Raw genomic sequence first — 17,466 nt, 5'->3', positions numbered from 1 at the left:
TGTATTTGCTGGAGTTCAGAAGAATAAAGGGGGATCTCATAGAAACCTATAAAATTCTAACAGGACTAGACAGTGTAGATTCAAGACGGATGTTCCCGATGCATCTGCCATTCATTTGCCCACTCACTCAACTCCCGATGGTGGGGGTGTCCAGAACCAGGGGTCACAGTTTGAGGATATGGGGGAGACAATTTGGGATAGAGATGAGGAGAATTTTCTTCACCTAGAGAGTGGTCGGCCTGTGGAATTTGTTCCACAGGAAGTAGTTGAGGGCAAAACATTGTCTGTTTTCAAAAGGCAGTTCGATATAGCATTTGGGGTGAAGGGGACTTAAAAATATGGGGATAAAGTGGGATTAAGCTATTGAGTTGGATGACCAACCATGATCATAATGAATGGCAGAGCAGGCTCGAAGGGCCGAATCGCCTCCTCCTGCTCCAATTAATGGATGAGCAGGTTTGAAGGGCCTCTTCCTGCTCCTATTTTCTATGTTTCTATACTTGTAATTCTGGTTGTGACGAATAGTTGGCATTAGCTAAAGCGGCTGGAATATTATACTGAGCAACACTTTCTTTGTCAACTTATAGGCTATGCCATGAAATAATCACACATAATATCTGCTGCTACTATGATTTCTAGGATATAACTGACTTTATTTGGCCTGAATAGCACATATGTAATTTGTATTTCAAATACTTTTTGCTCAAAGTAAAGATCAGTTTGATCTCTACAGACAAAATATGTATCCAGATAATTATATGTTTTGGATATTCGGAATATATATGAAACTTGAACTGTATATTGAATCCATAAAAGAAAAATTAAGCTGTGCTTTCCGCATTGGCCCAAATAAGCATAATGGTCACACTGATGCATTGAAACATCGATCACTGAACATCTCAAAAAGTAACAACTTCAAATGCTACAATTAATTGTGCTATTGGTTTTTTTGCAAAATGATTCCAACCACCATTTTTGGACCATTAACATTAACAGGGATGTATACATATAATTCCCACCAAAATATCAAAGTTGTCAATGCGGTTACCATATCCTGAAACAATTTCTCTCCGGAGACCGTACTGTGTCTTGGGCGCTTGGTATTCACTTTGTATCCTTGCCTGAAACTTAATTTATTTCCAAAGTCCAGACTATTACCCAGGAGGTACCTGAAGAGGCAACACAAATGCTACTCCTCTCACCCAACAAAACACTGCTCCCTAAATTTCTGAACCTCTACATGCTTCATAGTTCTGTGTTCTAATCAGTTTGTGTCCAAACTTTTAAATTAACTTTCTTCCTCTAAACTAGGACTATGTCCTTCATTAACAACTGAGGTTGCTAAAACCATACAATTTATTTACAACTATACCATGTAGCATTTTGTTCAGCCTGCACAAAAAATCTTAATTAACAATGACTTGATTGTCTACTTTCGACATTCATACACCACAGCAAATTAAATGGCTTTTTGTCTTGTGGCACAGTTTTGCCAATTATAGACCCTGAACATATCCTCAAGCAGACAGTTGCAAGTGTCAAAACAGTATGCTCATGAAACCCTCACTAATTTGTACCTCCAAGCCGATGTTGGTGCCTTCATTCATTACATCTAGGAGTCAGTTTAATATCTAAAAAGGGAGGCCCCAGTATTATTTTCAATTTCAGTCACAACTCCAGAAGCAGACATTTATAACTTGCTTTTAAATTTCAAGGGTACTGTTCAGTGATGAAGTTCATTCCAGTTTTAATTGGAAAACATGTGAGCATTTACAGGGCAGCACGGTGGCGCAGTGGTTAGCATTGCTGCCTCACGGCGCCGAGGTCCCAGGTTCGATCCCGGCTCTGGGTCACTGTCCGTGTGGAGTTTGCACATTCTCCCCATGTTTGCATGGGTTTCGCCCCCACAACCAAGATGTGCGGGGTAGGTCGATTGGCCACGTTAAATTGCCCCTTAATTGGAAAAAATGAATTGGATACACTAAATGCATTTAAAAAATAAGTGATTGGAGCATTTTAATCTGAATTTAACTATTTTCAGAATTTGAATTCTAAATAGATTGTCTTTTTTTTAATGGTACATTTTGCAGTTTTGCTCACAATAAGTTGGAGGATATGGAATTTTATAGTAATAGCATTATATCATGTAATATATGATTTATTATTCTGTTACTGAGGTGCAGCTGTGTGTAACATGGTGTGTCCCTTTCATGACACAAGATCTAATTGCTGTGCCTTCCTATAGTCTAAAATGGTTGGTAACATCTCATACCCAAGTCAGAAAGTCAGAAATTCAAAGCCCATGCCAAGTCTTCAGTACATTATCAATGTTGATACAAGTTTGTTGTCCTCCACTGTGGATTTGTGACATGTGAGAGCAAGGAAAGCAGCAAGAAGGGTCTTCAACCAAACAGATTGAAGAATACCCACAGAGACACATTGGCTGCAAAGGAGGGAACAAGAAAGGAAATATAACTTAAATTTAAAGCATTTTGGGGGTGACATGGTGGTACAGTGGTTAGCACTGTTGCCTCACGGCGACGAGGACCCTGGTCACTATCAGTGTGGAGTTTGCACATTCTCCCCGTGTCTGCATGGGTCTCACCCCCACAACCCTAAAGATGCGCAGGGTAGGTGGATTGGCCACACTAAATTGCCCCTTAATCAGAAAAAAAAATTGAATACTCTAAACTTATTTGTTAAAAATTATTGTTATTACACACTGGAAATCCTTGTGCTGATTATAACTTCTTTAAGAACAACCAATGTAAACACCCTCTCGCAATAAATGATTTAACTCGTTGATCAGCATTACAGTTTCCTCTTGGATCGCATGCAAGCCAAGTGCATTTGTATTAAAACAGCAGGGCATGAATCTCAGGTTTCCTTTTTTTTAATGAGTACTGTGAATAGTCTCTGATTCACTGTTCCTTAAAGCTATTGACTACAGTCATAGAACACACTTGCACAAGTTATTAAGACACTGTCCATTCCTGCTATCCAAATATAATTGTGGCGCTTTAGCAATTGTGGAGTCACAGACGAATATGCCAATCAGTTTATAGTTTCAGTGTGTGGTGACCTTGAGTTCAACTTAAAAATAATCAGTTGGAAACAGAATAGTAATTATTGTTATGGAAGAGCATTCATATTCACTTGGGCTTTGGAAATTCACCAACTAAAATGCAAATATCTCACCCTAAAGTCTAGACTAGTGAGTGTTGAAAGCCTTCTAGTTTCCAGTAGGATTCAGATGCAACCTTGTGATCAAATAAACTTCCAGGGATATCAGCTACGTGCCACTCCTCTGGAAGATCAGCAGTGTGCTCAGATTTTTTTCAATTGTTACTTAGCCCATAAACCTTGACTAAGAAGAAAGTTGAGAATTGGAGGGAACAAATATGATGATATTTTACCTGAGCTTTTTTGTTAAATAGCTGTTATTGCTGACAGACCAAATATAATTAAAGTGACAGAAGATTTTCATTTTAAATTTTAAAAAATACAATCTGTCTATACACATCATTATGCATATCTAGTTCTGTCTGTCACACTAGGTTCTGTCACCTTTCAGAGAAAACAAAAACAAAGAAAACTAAAAATAACTAACTAGGGCAGCACAGTAGCATAGTGGTTAGCACAATTGCTTCACAGCTCCAGGGTCCCAGGTTCGATTCCCAGCTTGGGTCACTGTCTGTGCGGAGTCTGCCATCCTCCCCGTGTGTGCGTGGGTTTCCTCCGGGTGCTCCAGTTTCCTCCTACATTCCAAAGATGTGCAGGTTAAGTGGATTGGCCATGATAAATTGCCCTTAGTGTCCAAAATTGCCCTTAGTGTTGGGTGGGGTTACTGGGTTATGGGGATAAGGGTGAAGGTAGGGTACTCTTTCCAAGAGCCGGTGCAGACTTGATGGGCCGAATGGCCTCCTTCTGCACTGTATATTCTATGAAGAACGTAGTTGGTCCTTTCCCATTTGTTCCTTCATTTCTGGAATTGCTGCCAAGATCTGCTTAAGCTTTTAAGAAAAAAAGTGCTGCCTAATATAATAGTATATCACAACTTCAAGACATCTAAAAAGGCCTTACTTCTGAGGTGCAATCATTATTATGTAAACAACCAAAAGACCAACCGATTTCTGCACACTCAGGCCCCACAAACAACAGATGTAATGAATAACTAGTTAATATGTGTTTTAGTTAATAATAATCTTTATTAATGTCACAAGTAGGCTGATATTAACATGGTAATGTAGTTACTGTGAAAATCCCCTAGTTACCACACTCCGCCGCCTGTTCGGGTATACTGAGGGAGAATTCAGAATGTCCAATTCAACTAAAAAGCAGGTCTTCAACAATGCTAAAGATCTTTAGCTTCCACATTTTACAGATCTCATTTTAATGTCTAGGTCAAAGAACAGCTACCTGCAACAGTACAGCACTCAATAAGTATCACACTGAAATGTCCACCTAAGTTATCTGCGTATGCCCTTGAATAGAGCTTTCAGCCTTTTCTATCTTCCGACCTAAAGGCAAAAGTTCTACCAAGTGGAAGAAAGTGGCGTAAATCAAATTTATTCACCAAGAATCATCATGAAATAACCATGACCCTGCAAAGATGGAACACACTCCCGCTCTCCCTCGCGGGGAGAGTTCAGACGATCAAAATGAACGTACTGCCCAGGTTCCTCTTCCTGTTTAGATCCATTCCGATCTACATCCCCAAGGCCTTTTTCAAAGCGCTGGACAAACTCATCATGGCGTTCGTATGGGGGGGTAAAAATGCTAGGATCCCAAAGAAGGTCTTACAAAAAACAAAAACCAGGGGAGGGTTAGCCCTCCCGAATCTACAACTCTACCACTGGGCAGCAACAGCCGAGCGAGTAAGGGGATGGATCCAGGAGCCAGAAGCTGAGTGGGTGCGTGCGGAGGAGGCCTCCTGCATGGGAACCTCCCTCCGGGCCCTCGCCACGGCAGCACTCCCATCCCCACCCAAAAAACACTCCAGCAGCCCAGTGGTGACAGCCACCCTCCAATCCTGGAACCAACTGCGGCAGCAACTTGGCCTGACCAAAATGTCGAACAGGGCTCCCATCTGCAACAACCATAGGTTCAAACCAGCACTGACCGACGCCACCTTCAAAAGGTGGAGGCAGGACGGGGGGACACTGACAGTCAGGGACCTGTACACGGACGACAGGATCGCAACACTGGACGAACTGACAGAGAAATTTCAGCTAGCTGGGGGGAACGAGCTACGGTACCTGCAGCTCAAAAACTTCCTACGAAAGGAGACAAGGACGTACCCACAACCGCCACGACAGACACTACTGGAAGACCTACTGGACGCAAGTATCCTAGAGAAAGGGAACTGTAGTGACATGTATGACCGACTGGTAGATAGGGATGACACCGTACTGGACGCAACAAGGAGGAAATGGGAGGACGACCTGGGGATGGAGATCGGGTGGGGACTCTGGAGCGAAGCACTGCATAGGGTCAACTCCACCTCCACGTGCGCAAGGCTCAGCCTGACGCAACTAAAAGTGGTACATAGAGCCCACTTAACAAGAACCCGTATGAGTAGGTTCTTCCCGGAGGTGGAAGACAGATGTGAACGGTGCCAAAGAGGCCCGGCCAACCACGCCCACATGTTCTGGTCCTGCCCCAGACTCGTGGAGTACTGGACAGCCTTCTTCGAGGTAATGTCCAAAGTGGTGGGAGTGAGGGTGGAGCCATGCCCGATAGTGGCGGTCTTCGGGGTTTCAGAACAGCCAGATCTATTCCTGGGGAGGAGGGCGGATGCCCTTGCCTTTGCCTCCCTGATCGCCCGCCGTAGAATCCTGTTTGGCTGGCGGTCAGCAGCACCGCCCAGAGCTGCGGACTGGCTGTCCGACCTCTCGGAATCTCTCCAAATGGAGAAAATCAAATTTGCCATCCGAGGGTCGGACGACGGCTTCCACAGAACGTGGGAGCCATTCATGCGACTGTTCCGGGACCTATTTGTGGCCAATGTACAAGAGGAAGAATAGTCGGGGGAAGGTAGCGGGAGGGGGGGGGGGGCTACAGGTTCGTTACGGGGGTTCGATGGCTAGCTAAGGCCCAAAACCAAGCTAAATAAACATGTTGAGGGGGGGGGGGGGGGGGGGCGCAGTTACTACTACGAAGATGCTTACCTGTAAATATGTGTGTTAATTTTTGCGTGTTTGTTTTTGTTTGTTTTTTTTTCTCTCTCCTAACAATTTGTAATTTGTTCAATATAAAATACGAAAACTGAATAAAAACATTTATAAAAATAAAAATGAAATAACCATGACATGTATTTTGTCAGATAGTTCAACTGCTGCAGGTTTAATTCCCTGCTATCTTACCAAAGTATTTTGGGGGCGGCACGGTGGCGCAGTGGTTAGCCCTGCTGCCTCACGGCGCTAAGGATCCGGATTTAATCCTGTCCCTGGGTCACTGTCTGTGTGGAGTTTGCACATTCTCCTCGTGTTTGCATGGGTCTCACCTCCACAACTCAAAGATGTGCCGGGTAGGCGGATTGGTCATGCTAAATTGCCCCTCAATTGGAATAAATCATTGGGTACTCTAAATTTATCTTAAAAAGAATGAAAAAAAATCTTATCAAAGTATTTGTATACTTGAGCATACCTTCAAAATATTAAACAAATGTTTTATGTGAATAAAAGTATATTTTACATGCTTTCACCTGTTTCACATAATGCTGCAGTTGAAACTATAACTTGCATGTCTCCATTTAAGTTTGAAAGGACATAGATTATAAGTGTAGGAAAATTCCATGTGAACAAGCGAACAAACAAGAGAATGCAGAGGCAAAGATTACACGCGCAATTTAACTGGAAAAAAAAAAGTTCCATTTAGGGCCCGAATAGTGGGGTGCTTCTCGGCGCTGCACCCGCACTATTAAACGGGAGTTTGGTTTTCTTGGGGGGCCTCTGTGGGGAACGCCGCACCGAGGCCACACTTACCTTCATTTCCTACACTGACGAGCCGCCTCAATCTCTCGAACCCACACCGCGGCCTCCTGATGCCCCCCCCCCCCCCCCCTCCATGCCCCAACTTACCGATTAGGGGGTCCTCAAGTCCCCTGACCCCACTTCAGAAGGGCAGGGCACCTCTGGGGCCAACCCCTACATGGGTAACCTGGCACCCAGGCACCTTGACACTGCCAATCTGGCACCCTGGCAGTGCCATCTGGGCCTCTCGCGAGCTTTAACGCCCTTGTTGCAACACCGAGAATAGCATGACGAGGCCGTTCGATTGGGCCCTACATTAAAACTTTATGTAACTAGAGCTTGAATAGTAACTAACTCTTTTCCTGAAGCTGACCAACCCATTGTAGGATCCAGCTCCACCAGCAACAGAAAAACACAAATACCTGATTCAAGATGCCACTGCTCATGTGTGGGTCTGGACAGTGAATATCGGCCATCACATTCAATGTCCACTGTGCTGCACTTTCAGAAGCACTCGAATGAAGTCAAGAGCAAGAAACCTAGTTAACATTTCCCTAATCCTAGAACAACAAGGCCATTGCTGTCATTTGAGCTGAAATTGTCTCATTTAGCATTGACAAAGGATCAAAACTATACTACCTTAACATGCAAAGATCACCACTACAACAATTTTAAAATAAATTTAGAGTACCCAATTCATTTTTTCCCAATTAAGGAGCAATTTAGCGTGGCCAATCCACCTACCCTGCACATCTTTGGGTTGTGGGGGCAAAACCCACGCAAACACGGGGAGAATGTGCAAAATCCACCGCTACAACATTTGTCCAATGAATCAGCAAATAATTTATTTCAGAATTAATGTGCTTTGTGATTTAAGCAACTCTATCTATTAGACATGTACTATTTGCCAGTGATGCTAACTCCAGGTGAGTCCAAAAAGAAAAAGAAAATCTGTGGACTACTTCAAAGAATCCCTAAAGTGGAGAAGGCGGCCATTCGGCTCATTGAGAATGCATCAACCCTCTGAAAGAGCACCCTTCCGAGACCAACTCCCCCACCCTATCCCCGTAACCCCACCTAACCTGCACATTCCTGGACACTAAGGGGCAATTTATATAATGGTCCAACCACCTAACCTGCCCAGTCTTTCAAAGAAAATTCAAGGAATCTTTTCTTTTGATTCCTGAAAGCAATTAAATAAGCTACACAAAATAATGATTACTTGTGATGCATCATCATACACTACTAATCTACATGTTCCCCTATTTGTTCCTATTTGCTTCAGGGGCTGTAAAGGCCTACTTCTGCTGCTGCTCAAATATTGTATGTCTCTCTGAGGTGGGTAGCCACAGTAGTCATATTAAGTCCATGGGAAGCAGTAAGCGCCATTTCATGTAGAAATTAGTTTTTAAGAGAGCTGCATCAACACTTAACAAGGGGTCTCAGCAGCCAATGGTATCAAGATGGGAGTATCAAAAAGGGAATATCAGCAAGCACTGTTGAGACTTGATGAATTTGCTGGAGATCAATGTACTGATAACATGATCTGCTAAATTATATTTTTAAAATAAATTTAGAGCACCCAATTATTTATTTCCAATTAAGGGCCAATTTAATGTGGCCAATCCAACCACACAGACACGGGGAGAATGTACAAACTCCACACAGATAGTGACTTGGGGCCGGGATCGAACTCGGGTCCTTGGTGTCGTGAAGTAGCAGAGCTAACTACTGTATCTCCGTGCTGCCCCGATCTCCACAATCATGACTTGTTGCTGATAATGTATTGAGTGCTCTTGGGCATAATTACGATGATATTTTCTGATGCCATATGCTGTTCCATTAGATTATTTTGATATGGATAAAATTGATGTATCAAAATTAAGTAGATTTTTAAAAAACGTTTTCAAGGTACAGTATGATAGTTATATATGCCTGCTCGAATATGATGGAGAAGCTAGTTCTTATAAGGGAGATGAGGGATGAAGACAAAATGACTGTAATTGTGTGTGGGGGCAGCAGGGTAGCATGGTGGTTAGCATAAATGCTTCACAGCTCCAGGGTCCCAGGTTCGATTCCCGGCTGGGTCACTGTCTGTGTGGAGTCTGCACGTCCTCCCCCTGTTTGCGTGGGTTTCCTCCGGGTGCTCTGGTTTCCTCCCACAGTCCAAAGATGTGCGGGTTAGGTGGATTGGCCATGCTAAATTGCCCGTAGTGTCCTAATAAAAGTAAGGTTAAGGGGGGGGGTTGTTGGGTTACGGGTATAGGGTGGATATGTGGGTTTGAGTAGGGTGATCATGGCTCGGCACAACATTGAGGGCCGAAGGGCCTGTTCTGTGCTGTACTGTTCTATGTTCTATGTTCTATGTGTGCAGGTGCTGCCATTCAACTGCTGATGAAGAACTGGAATTTCTTCTATATGAATTAAAAACAAAAATCTGCCAGAAATGCTCAGCAGGTCAGGTATCAACTGTGGAAAGAAAAACAGTATTAATGTTTCAGGTCAGTGCCCTTTCATCAAAACAAACTTTGATGAAAGGCCACAGACCAAAAACATCTAACTGTTTTTCTCACCACAGATGCTGCCTGACCCACGTATTTCCAGCATTTTCTATTTTCATTTCAGATTTCTAGCATCAGAAGTATTTCGCTTCTGCTTCTTCTTTTTGAAGATCAAGCTCTGAGGGGGTCACAAAATATTTATAAAATTTAGATCCTGTGAGAAGGATAAAACACTGACTCTTGTATTCAGTTCCACCTATTTGTGTAAATGTTTTTAACCCTTCAACAAGAAAATAAAACAGGCCTTTTCAAATAGGTGTTCAAATTCTAGATTAGGTTCATGCACAAAAAAAGTATGAAACAAAAAATATCAAAAATTGGACAAAAATGACTAATTCATCAACAGCTCCTCGTGCAATACAACTATTATTTCTGTTGTAATTACAGTGAGAAATTCACTTGATACATTAGCATTAATAGTGACATTTTAGTCACTGGATCACTTTTTTGAAAACTGATGCCATTTATGAAATTAAAGGTTAACTGGAATTTTGCCACAAATTTATTCAGCAAAAATGTTATGTCAGTTATACTGAAAATATCCATACCTGGTAGTATATTTTAAATTGAGGATTTCTGAAATAATAAACAAGCAACAGAAATCACAAATATGTGCTGTTTGAACTATCCCTAGAACTTCTGAACGTAAGTGATCTAACCACTGAGGAATCAACACTTTTGGCATCTCTTTCCCAGGACCTGAAGTTCTGACCTAAAAAGGTCTGCAGCACTTGTAGAAGGGATTAAACAATTGATTCATCTTAATTGGATAAAATATCTTCCATTTCAACTTTTTAAGATGGATATTCATATACTAGTGGTAGTTTGCATTGATGAATCCAAGTGATTTAATCCAAGTGAACATTGGCAATATAGTTAAAATTTTATTTAGAAGTAACACAATTAAAATACTCTCCATTAGAACCTTTAATAAACCTCAGGTTTATACTGAATTCAGCTTTCTGTATATAATAATAATAATTATTTGTTCCGGGACCTGTTTGTGGCCAACGTACAAGAGGAAGAATAGTCGGGTGGCCAAGAATCAGGGGAAAATGGACGGGAATCGGGGGAAGGTAGCCGCCTTTCGCTTTACCACTCATAATTGGAATTATTATTATTATTCCAATTAAGAGGCAATTTAGCTTGGCCAATCCACCTACCTTGCACATCTTTGAGTTACATAGATACATAGAAGATAGGAGCAGAAGGAGGCCTTTTGGCCCTTCGAGCCTACTCCGCCATTTATCACGATCATGGCTGATCATCCAACTCAATAGCCAAATCCTGCTTTCTCCCCATAGCCTTTGATCCCATAAGAACATAAGAACTAGGGGCAGGAGTAGGCCCCTCGAGCCTGCTCCACCAGGCAATGAGATCTTTTGTGGACTCAGCTCCACTTTCCGGCCCGAACACCATAACCCTTAATCCCTTTATTCTTCAAAAAACTATCTATCTTTACCTTAAAAACATTTAATGAAGGAGCCTTAATGGCTTCACTGGGCAAGGAATTCCATAGATTCCCAACCCTTTGGATGAAGAAGTTCCTCCTAAACTCAGTCCTAAATCTACTTCCCCTTATTTTGAGTCTATGCCCCTAGTTCTGCTTTCACCCGCCAGTGGAAACTACCAGCCCGCATCTATCCTATCTATTCCCTTCATAATTTTATATGTTTCTATAAGATCCCCCCTCATCCTTCTGAATTCCAATGAGTACAGTCCCAGTCTACTCAACATCTCCTCGTAATCCAACCCCTTCAGCTCTGGGATTAACCTAGTGAATCTCCTCTGCACACCCTCCAGTGCCAGTAAATCCTTTCTCAAGTAAGGAGACCAAAACTGAACACAATACTCCAGGTGTGGCCTCACTAACACCTTATACAATTGCAGCATAACCTCCCTAGTCTTAAACTCCATGCCTCTAGCAAATGAAGGACAAAATTCCATTTGCCTTCTTAATCACCTGTTGCACCTGTAAACCAACTTTCTGTGACTCATGCACTAGCACACCCAGGTCTCTCTGCACAGCAGCATGCTTTAATATTTTGTTTAAATAATAATCCCGTTTGCTGTTATTCCTACCAAAATGGATAACCTCACATTTGTCAACATTGTATTCCATGAGTAGGTTCTTCCCGGAGGTGGAGGACAGATGTGAACGGTGCCAAAGAGGCCCGGCCAACCACGCCCACGTGTTCTGGTCTTGCCCCAGACTTGTGGATTACTGGACAGCCTTCTTCGAGGCTATGTCCAAAGTGGTGGGGGTGAGGGTGGAGCCATGCCCGATAGTGGCGGTCTTCGGGGTTTCAGACCAGCCAGATCTATTCCTTGGGAGGAGGGCGGACGCCCTTGCCTTTGCCTCCCTGATCGCCCGCCGTAGAATCCTGTTTGAATGGCGGTCAGCAGCACCGCCCAGAGCTGCACACTGGCTGTCCGACCTCTCGGAATCTCTCCAAATGGAGAAAATCAAATTCGCCATCCGAGGGTCAGACAACGGCTTCCATAGAATGTGGGAGCCATTCATGCAATTGTTCCGGGACCTGTTTGTGGCCAACGTACAAGAGGAAGAATAGTCGGGTGGCCAAGAATCAGGGGAAAATGGACGGGAATCGGGGGAAGGTAGCCGCTTTTCGCTTTACCACTCATCTTAGTGTCATCTGCAAACTTGGACACATTGCCCTTGGTCCCCAACTCCAAATCATCTATGTAAATTGTGAACAATTGTGGGCCCAACACGGATCCCTGAGGGGCACCACTAGCTACTGACTGCCAACCAGAGAAACACCCATTAATCCCCACTCTTTGCTTTCTATTAATTAACTAATCCTCTATCCATGCTACTACTTTACCCTTAATGCCACGCATCTTTATCTTATGCGGCAACCTTTTGTGTGGCACCTTGTCAAAGGCTTTCTGGAAATCCAGATATACCACATCCATTGGCTCCCCGTTATCTACTGCACTGGTAATGTCCTCAAAAAATTCCACTAAATTAGTTAGGGAAGACCTCCCCTTTATGAACCCATGCTGCGTCTGCCCAATGGGACAATTTCTATCCAGATGCCTCGCTATTTCTTCCTTGATGATAGATTCCAGCATCTTCCCTACTACCGAAGTTAAGCTCACTGGCCTATAATTTCCCGCTCTCTGCCTACCTCCTTTTTTAAACAGTGGTGTTACGTTTGCTAATTTCCAATCCACCGGGACCACCCCAGAGTCTAGTGAATTTTGGTGAATCATCACTAGTGCATCTGCAATTTCCCTAGCCATCTCTTTTAGCACTCTGGGGTGCATTCCATCAGGGCCAGGAGACTTGTCTACCTTTAGCCCCATTAGCTTACCCATCACTACCTCCTTAGTGATAACAATCCTCTCAAGGTCCTCACCTGTCATAGCCTCATTTCTATCAGTCACTGGCATGTTATTTGTGTCTTCCACTGTGAAGACCGACCCAAAAAACCTGTTCAGTTCCTCAGCCATTTCCTCATCTCCCATTATTAAAACTCCCTTGTCATCCTCTAAAGGACCAATATTTACCTTAGCCACTCTTTTTTGTTTTATATATTTGTAAAAACCTTTACTGTCTGTTTTTATATTCTGAGCAAGTTTACTCTCATACTCTATCTTACTCTTCTTTATAGCTTTTTTAGTAGCTTTCTGTTGCCCCCTAAAGATTTCCCAGTCCTCTAGTCTCCCACCAATCTTTGCCACTTTGTATGCTTTTTCCTACAATTTGATACTCTCCCTTATTTCCTTAGATATCCATGGTCGATTTTCCCTCTTTCTACCGTCCTTCCTTTTTGTTGGTATAAACCTTTGCTGAGCACTGTGAAAAATCTCTTGGAAGGTTCTCCACTGTTCCTCAACTGTTCCATCATAAAGCCTTTGCTCCCAGTCTACCTTAGCTAGTTCTTCTCTCATCCCATTGTAATCTCCTTTGTTTAAACACAAAACACTAGTATTTGATTTTACCTTCTCACCCTCCATCTGTATTTTAAATTCCACCATATTGTGATCGCTCCTTCCGAGAGGATCCCTAACTATGAGATCATGAATCAATCCTGTCGCATTACACAGGACAAGATCTAGGACCGCTTATTCCCTCGTAGGTTCCATTACATACTGTTCTAGGAAACTATCGCGGATACATTCTATAAACTCCTCCTCAAGGTTGCCTTGACCGACATGGTTAAACCAATTGACATGTAGATTAAAATCCCCCATGATAACTGCTGTACCATTTCTACATGCATCAGTTATTTCTTTGTTTATTGCCTGCCCCACCATAACGTTACTATTTGGTGGCCGATAGACTACTCCTATCAGTGACTTTTTCGCCTTACTATTCCTGATTTCCACCCAAATGGATTCAACCTTACCCTCCATAGCACCGATGTCATCCCTTACTATTGCCCGGATGCCATCCTTAAATAACAGAGCTACACCACCTCCCTTACCATCCACTCTGTCTTTCTGAATAGTTTGATACCCTCGGATATTTAACTCACAGTCGTGACCATCCTTTAACCAAGTTTCAGTAATGACCACTAAATCATAGTCATTCACGATGATTTGCGCCATCAACTCATTTACTTTATTCCGAATACTACGAGCATTCAAGTAAAGTACACTTATGTTGGTTTTTTTGCCTCTGTTTTGTATCTTAACATCTCCAGTTTTATTCCTTTTAGTATTACTGGGCCTATTCACTGAGCTCCCCTCAGTCACTGTACCTTGTACTGCCGCCCTTTTTGATTTTTGACTATGTCTTCTCTGCCTTGCACTTTCCCCCTTACTTCCTTTTGCTTCGGTCCCTGTTTTACTACCTTCCCACTTCCTGCATCGATTCCCATCCCCCAGCCACCTTAGTTTAAACCCTCCCCAACAACTCTTGCAAACACCCCCCCTAGGACATCGGTTCCAGTCCTGCCCAGGTGCAGACCGTCCAGTTTGTACTGGTCCCACCTCCCCCAGAACCGGACCCAATGCCCCAGGAATTTGAATCCCTCCCTCTTGCACCATCTCTCAAGCCACACATTCATCCTATCTATCCTGACATTCCTACTCTGACTAGCTCGTGGCACTGGTAGCAATCCTGAGTTTACTACCCTTGAAGTCCTACTTTTTAGTTTAACTCCTAACTCCCTGAATTCAGCTTGTAGGACCTCATCTCGTTTTTTACCTATATCGTTGGTGCCTATAACATCCTTGATAATGGATTCAAGCATTTTCCCCACTACCAATGCTAGGCTTACTGGTCTATAATTCCCTGCTTTCTCTCTACCTCCCTTTTTGAATATCGGAGTGACGTGAGCTACCCTCCAATCTGCAGGGACAGTTCCAGAGTCTATAGAATCCCGGAAGATGACCATCCACTATTTCCAGAGACACCTGCTTAAGCACTCTGAGATGCAGATTCTCAGGCCCTGGGGATTTATCTGCCTTCAATCCCATTGGTTTTCCCAGCACCATCTCTCTACTAATATTGATCTCCCTCAGTTCTTCCCTCTCACTAAACCTTTCATTCTCCAACATTTCTGGGATCTGATTTGTGTCCTCATTTGTGAAGACAGAACCAAAGTATGTATTTAACTGCTCAGCAATTTCTTTGTCCCTTATTATGCATTCCCCAGTTTCTCTCTGCAGTGGACCTACATTTCTCTTTACCAAGTGAGACTCTGAGTGAGACCCACGCAGAATGTGCAAACTCCACACGGACAGTGGCCGGGGGCCCGGATTGAACAAGGGTCCTCAGCGCCATGAGGCAGCAGTGCTAACCCCTGCACCACTATGCCGCCCCAGATTTCATTCATTTTGAGTGAAATCGAAGGTCCCGTCTCCACCACTACGATGTACTGGTAACACAGTGGTTAGCACTGCTACCTCACAGCGCCAGGACCTGGCTTCGATCCGACCTTGGATGACTGTGTGCAGTTTGCATGTTCTCCCCATGTCTGCGTGGATTTCTTCCAGGTGCTCCAATTTCCTCCCACAGTCCAAAGATGTGCAGGTCAGTTTGATTGACCATGCTAAATTGCCCTCTCGAGTGTAACGGTTAGGTGGGGTTAAGGGGATAGGGCAGGGGAACGGGCCTTGGTAAGGTGCTCTTCCAGAGAATCTGTGCAGACTCGATGGCTGAATGGCTTCCTTCTGCACTGTTGAGATTCTAAAAGATCTTGAATTAGTGTAGGATCAACTGTAAATCTGTAAAGCCAGATTGATAGATTTTTCTTACATGAGAGCATTAAGAGAAAAAAAGCACGGGAAATGGAGCAATACAAGCCAGCTCAGACCGAAAGACCGAACCATGGGACGGGCTCAAGGAACTAAATGGCCTTCTCTTACGTTTCCGGTGTGTCGCAGGCCATCGAGGACCCGGGTGGTCGGGCTCAGGGTAGGGTGGTACCTTGGCACTGCCAGCCTGGCCCTGAAATTAAGGTAAGTTTAGCTTTGCCAGTGCATTCCTCGCGTAGACCAGTAAAAAAAAGTCCCGTTTGATAGCGGGGTCGTTCTCGCCACTGCCGGTGCCAAAAAACACTTTGCAAAACGCGCCCAAAACAGAACTCTTTTTTCCCGTTAAATCGCACCCATTATATTTGCTGCTTACAATGCAGTGGGGAGGGTAAATGCAGACTTGGCGAAAACTTGTGCAGTTTACAAGTATGCCCACTACGTTCCAGTCACTTGCCATTTCAATTCACCACTTTGCTCTCACGCGCACACTTCTGTCCTCAGCCTGCTGCAATGTGCAGTGATGCAAACTCAGGGAACAGCACTTCATCTTCCAATTGGGCTCTTTGCAGCCTTCTGAACTTTTGAGTTCAACAAACTCAGACATGAATTCTGTCCTCCATTTTGCATTTCCCCTGGTGTCGGTCTGTATCTTGTTCTCATGCTTTGTTTGCAGACATCATTGACCATTATTCTGTTATTTTGCTTTAAGACAGCACTGACCTTTATTCTGCTATTGGCATCTACCCTGGACCAATGAACATCTACTCTGGACGAATCATTTGTTCATTTACTACTACCATTCCCCCTTTATTTGTCTTTTGTTCCGTTACATCTTTGTAACCTAATCTCCCCTGCTCTCTAAACCTATCCCTGATTTTGCTCCACCTCACTATCCCACCTTTTCAACAGCATAAAACCCATGGCATTTCCCTTCAGTTCTGTGGACTCGAAATGTTACCTGTTTCTCCCGCCGCAGACGCCAGCAGGCCTGCTGAGCTTTTCGAGCATTTTCTGATTGTAGTCCTGTTTTCTCTTCGTTAGTTCGGTGACAGTGCTTAAAAGGGTGCTACTCCATTGATGGGAAAGCACCTTAAAGTCACAACATGTGGAAAGTTGCTATAGAAATGCAAATTTCCCTCGATCCGCATTTGGCATTACTTCATTTTGAAGGATAAATACAGTTCCCGCGGTGTAGATACGTTTCTACCCTCTGCTGACGGCTGAGAACAAACTGCAAGTGGCTCCAAACCCTCGACGGGTGACAAGAGAGTCAAAGCCGTGAACGCGGGCACGGACGGATGAACGTCCCACTCGAGTCCCAGGCTTCACGTGGGGCCTGCGGGGAGGAGGCCTGGTGGGGGGGGGAACAGCCAGGGAAGCCGGACCTTCGGTTCGGCTTGAGGCGACTCGGTCACGGTCCGAAAGGTGGGGAAAAGAAGACGCGAGTCTCACCTGCAATGCAACTGCCGCTGCAGTTCGCCCACTTTCTCCAGGAAGGCCGGCTCGTTCGCCGCCATGTTCGCTGCCGCCGGCTTGCACAGTTGCCATGGCAACCGCGCCTGGACCCGGGCCCAGCCCGAGGCCAGCAGGAGCCATCACAACAATGCTACAGGTTCCCTTACCCAACTCACTTCCCTCCCCTCCATTCGGCCAGCTTGCCTCGCTCAGACAACATTCAGTCTCCATCGGCAGAAATA

General features: G+C 44.1%; 1 protein-coding gene across 5 annotated transcripts in view; it reads right to left on the bottom strand.

Moving 5' to 3' along the window:
• kiz (kizuna centrosomal protein) overlaps window positions 1-17,357 on the bottom strand; it is a 274,733-nt gene extending 257,376 nt beyond the window's left edge. For 2 of the 5 annotated variants that reach the window (XM_038805982.1, XM_038806001.1), the window contains exon 1: window positions 17,222-17,357. In XM_038805982.1, the coding sequence (XP_038661910.1) occupies window positions 17,222-17,286 (65 nt within the window). In that variant the 5' untranslated portion in view covers window positions 17,287-17,357. Of the gene's footprint in view, window positions 1-3,198; window positions 3,536-16,727; window positions 17,150-17,221 lie in introns of those variants that run through there. The other 3 variants (XM_038805994.1, XM_038805988.1, XM_038806006.1) reach the window with 3 other exon arrangements.
• Window positions 17,358-17,466: the final 109 nt, after the last annotated feature.

Source organism: Scyliorhinus canicula, chromosome 1, assembly GCF_902713615.1.
Source record: "Scyliorhinus canicula chromosome 1, sScyCan1.1, whole genome shotgun sequence".
NCBI lineage: Eukaryota > Metazoa > Chordata > Chondrichthyes > Carcharhiniformes > Scyliorhinidae > Scyliorhinus > Scyliorhinus canicula.
This window is presented reverse-complemented; position numbering and strand designations above follow the sequence as displayed.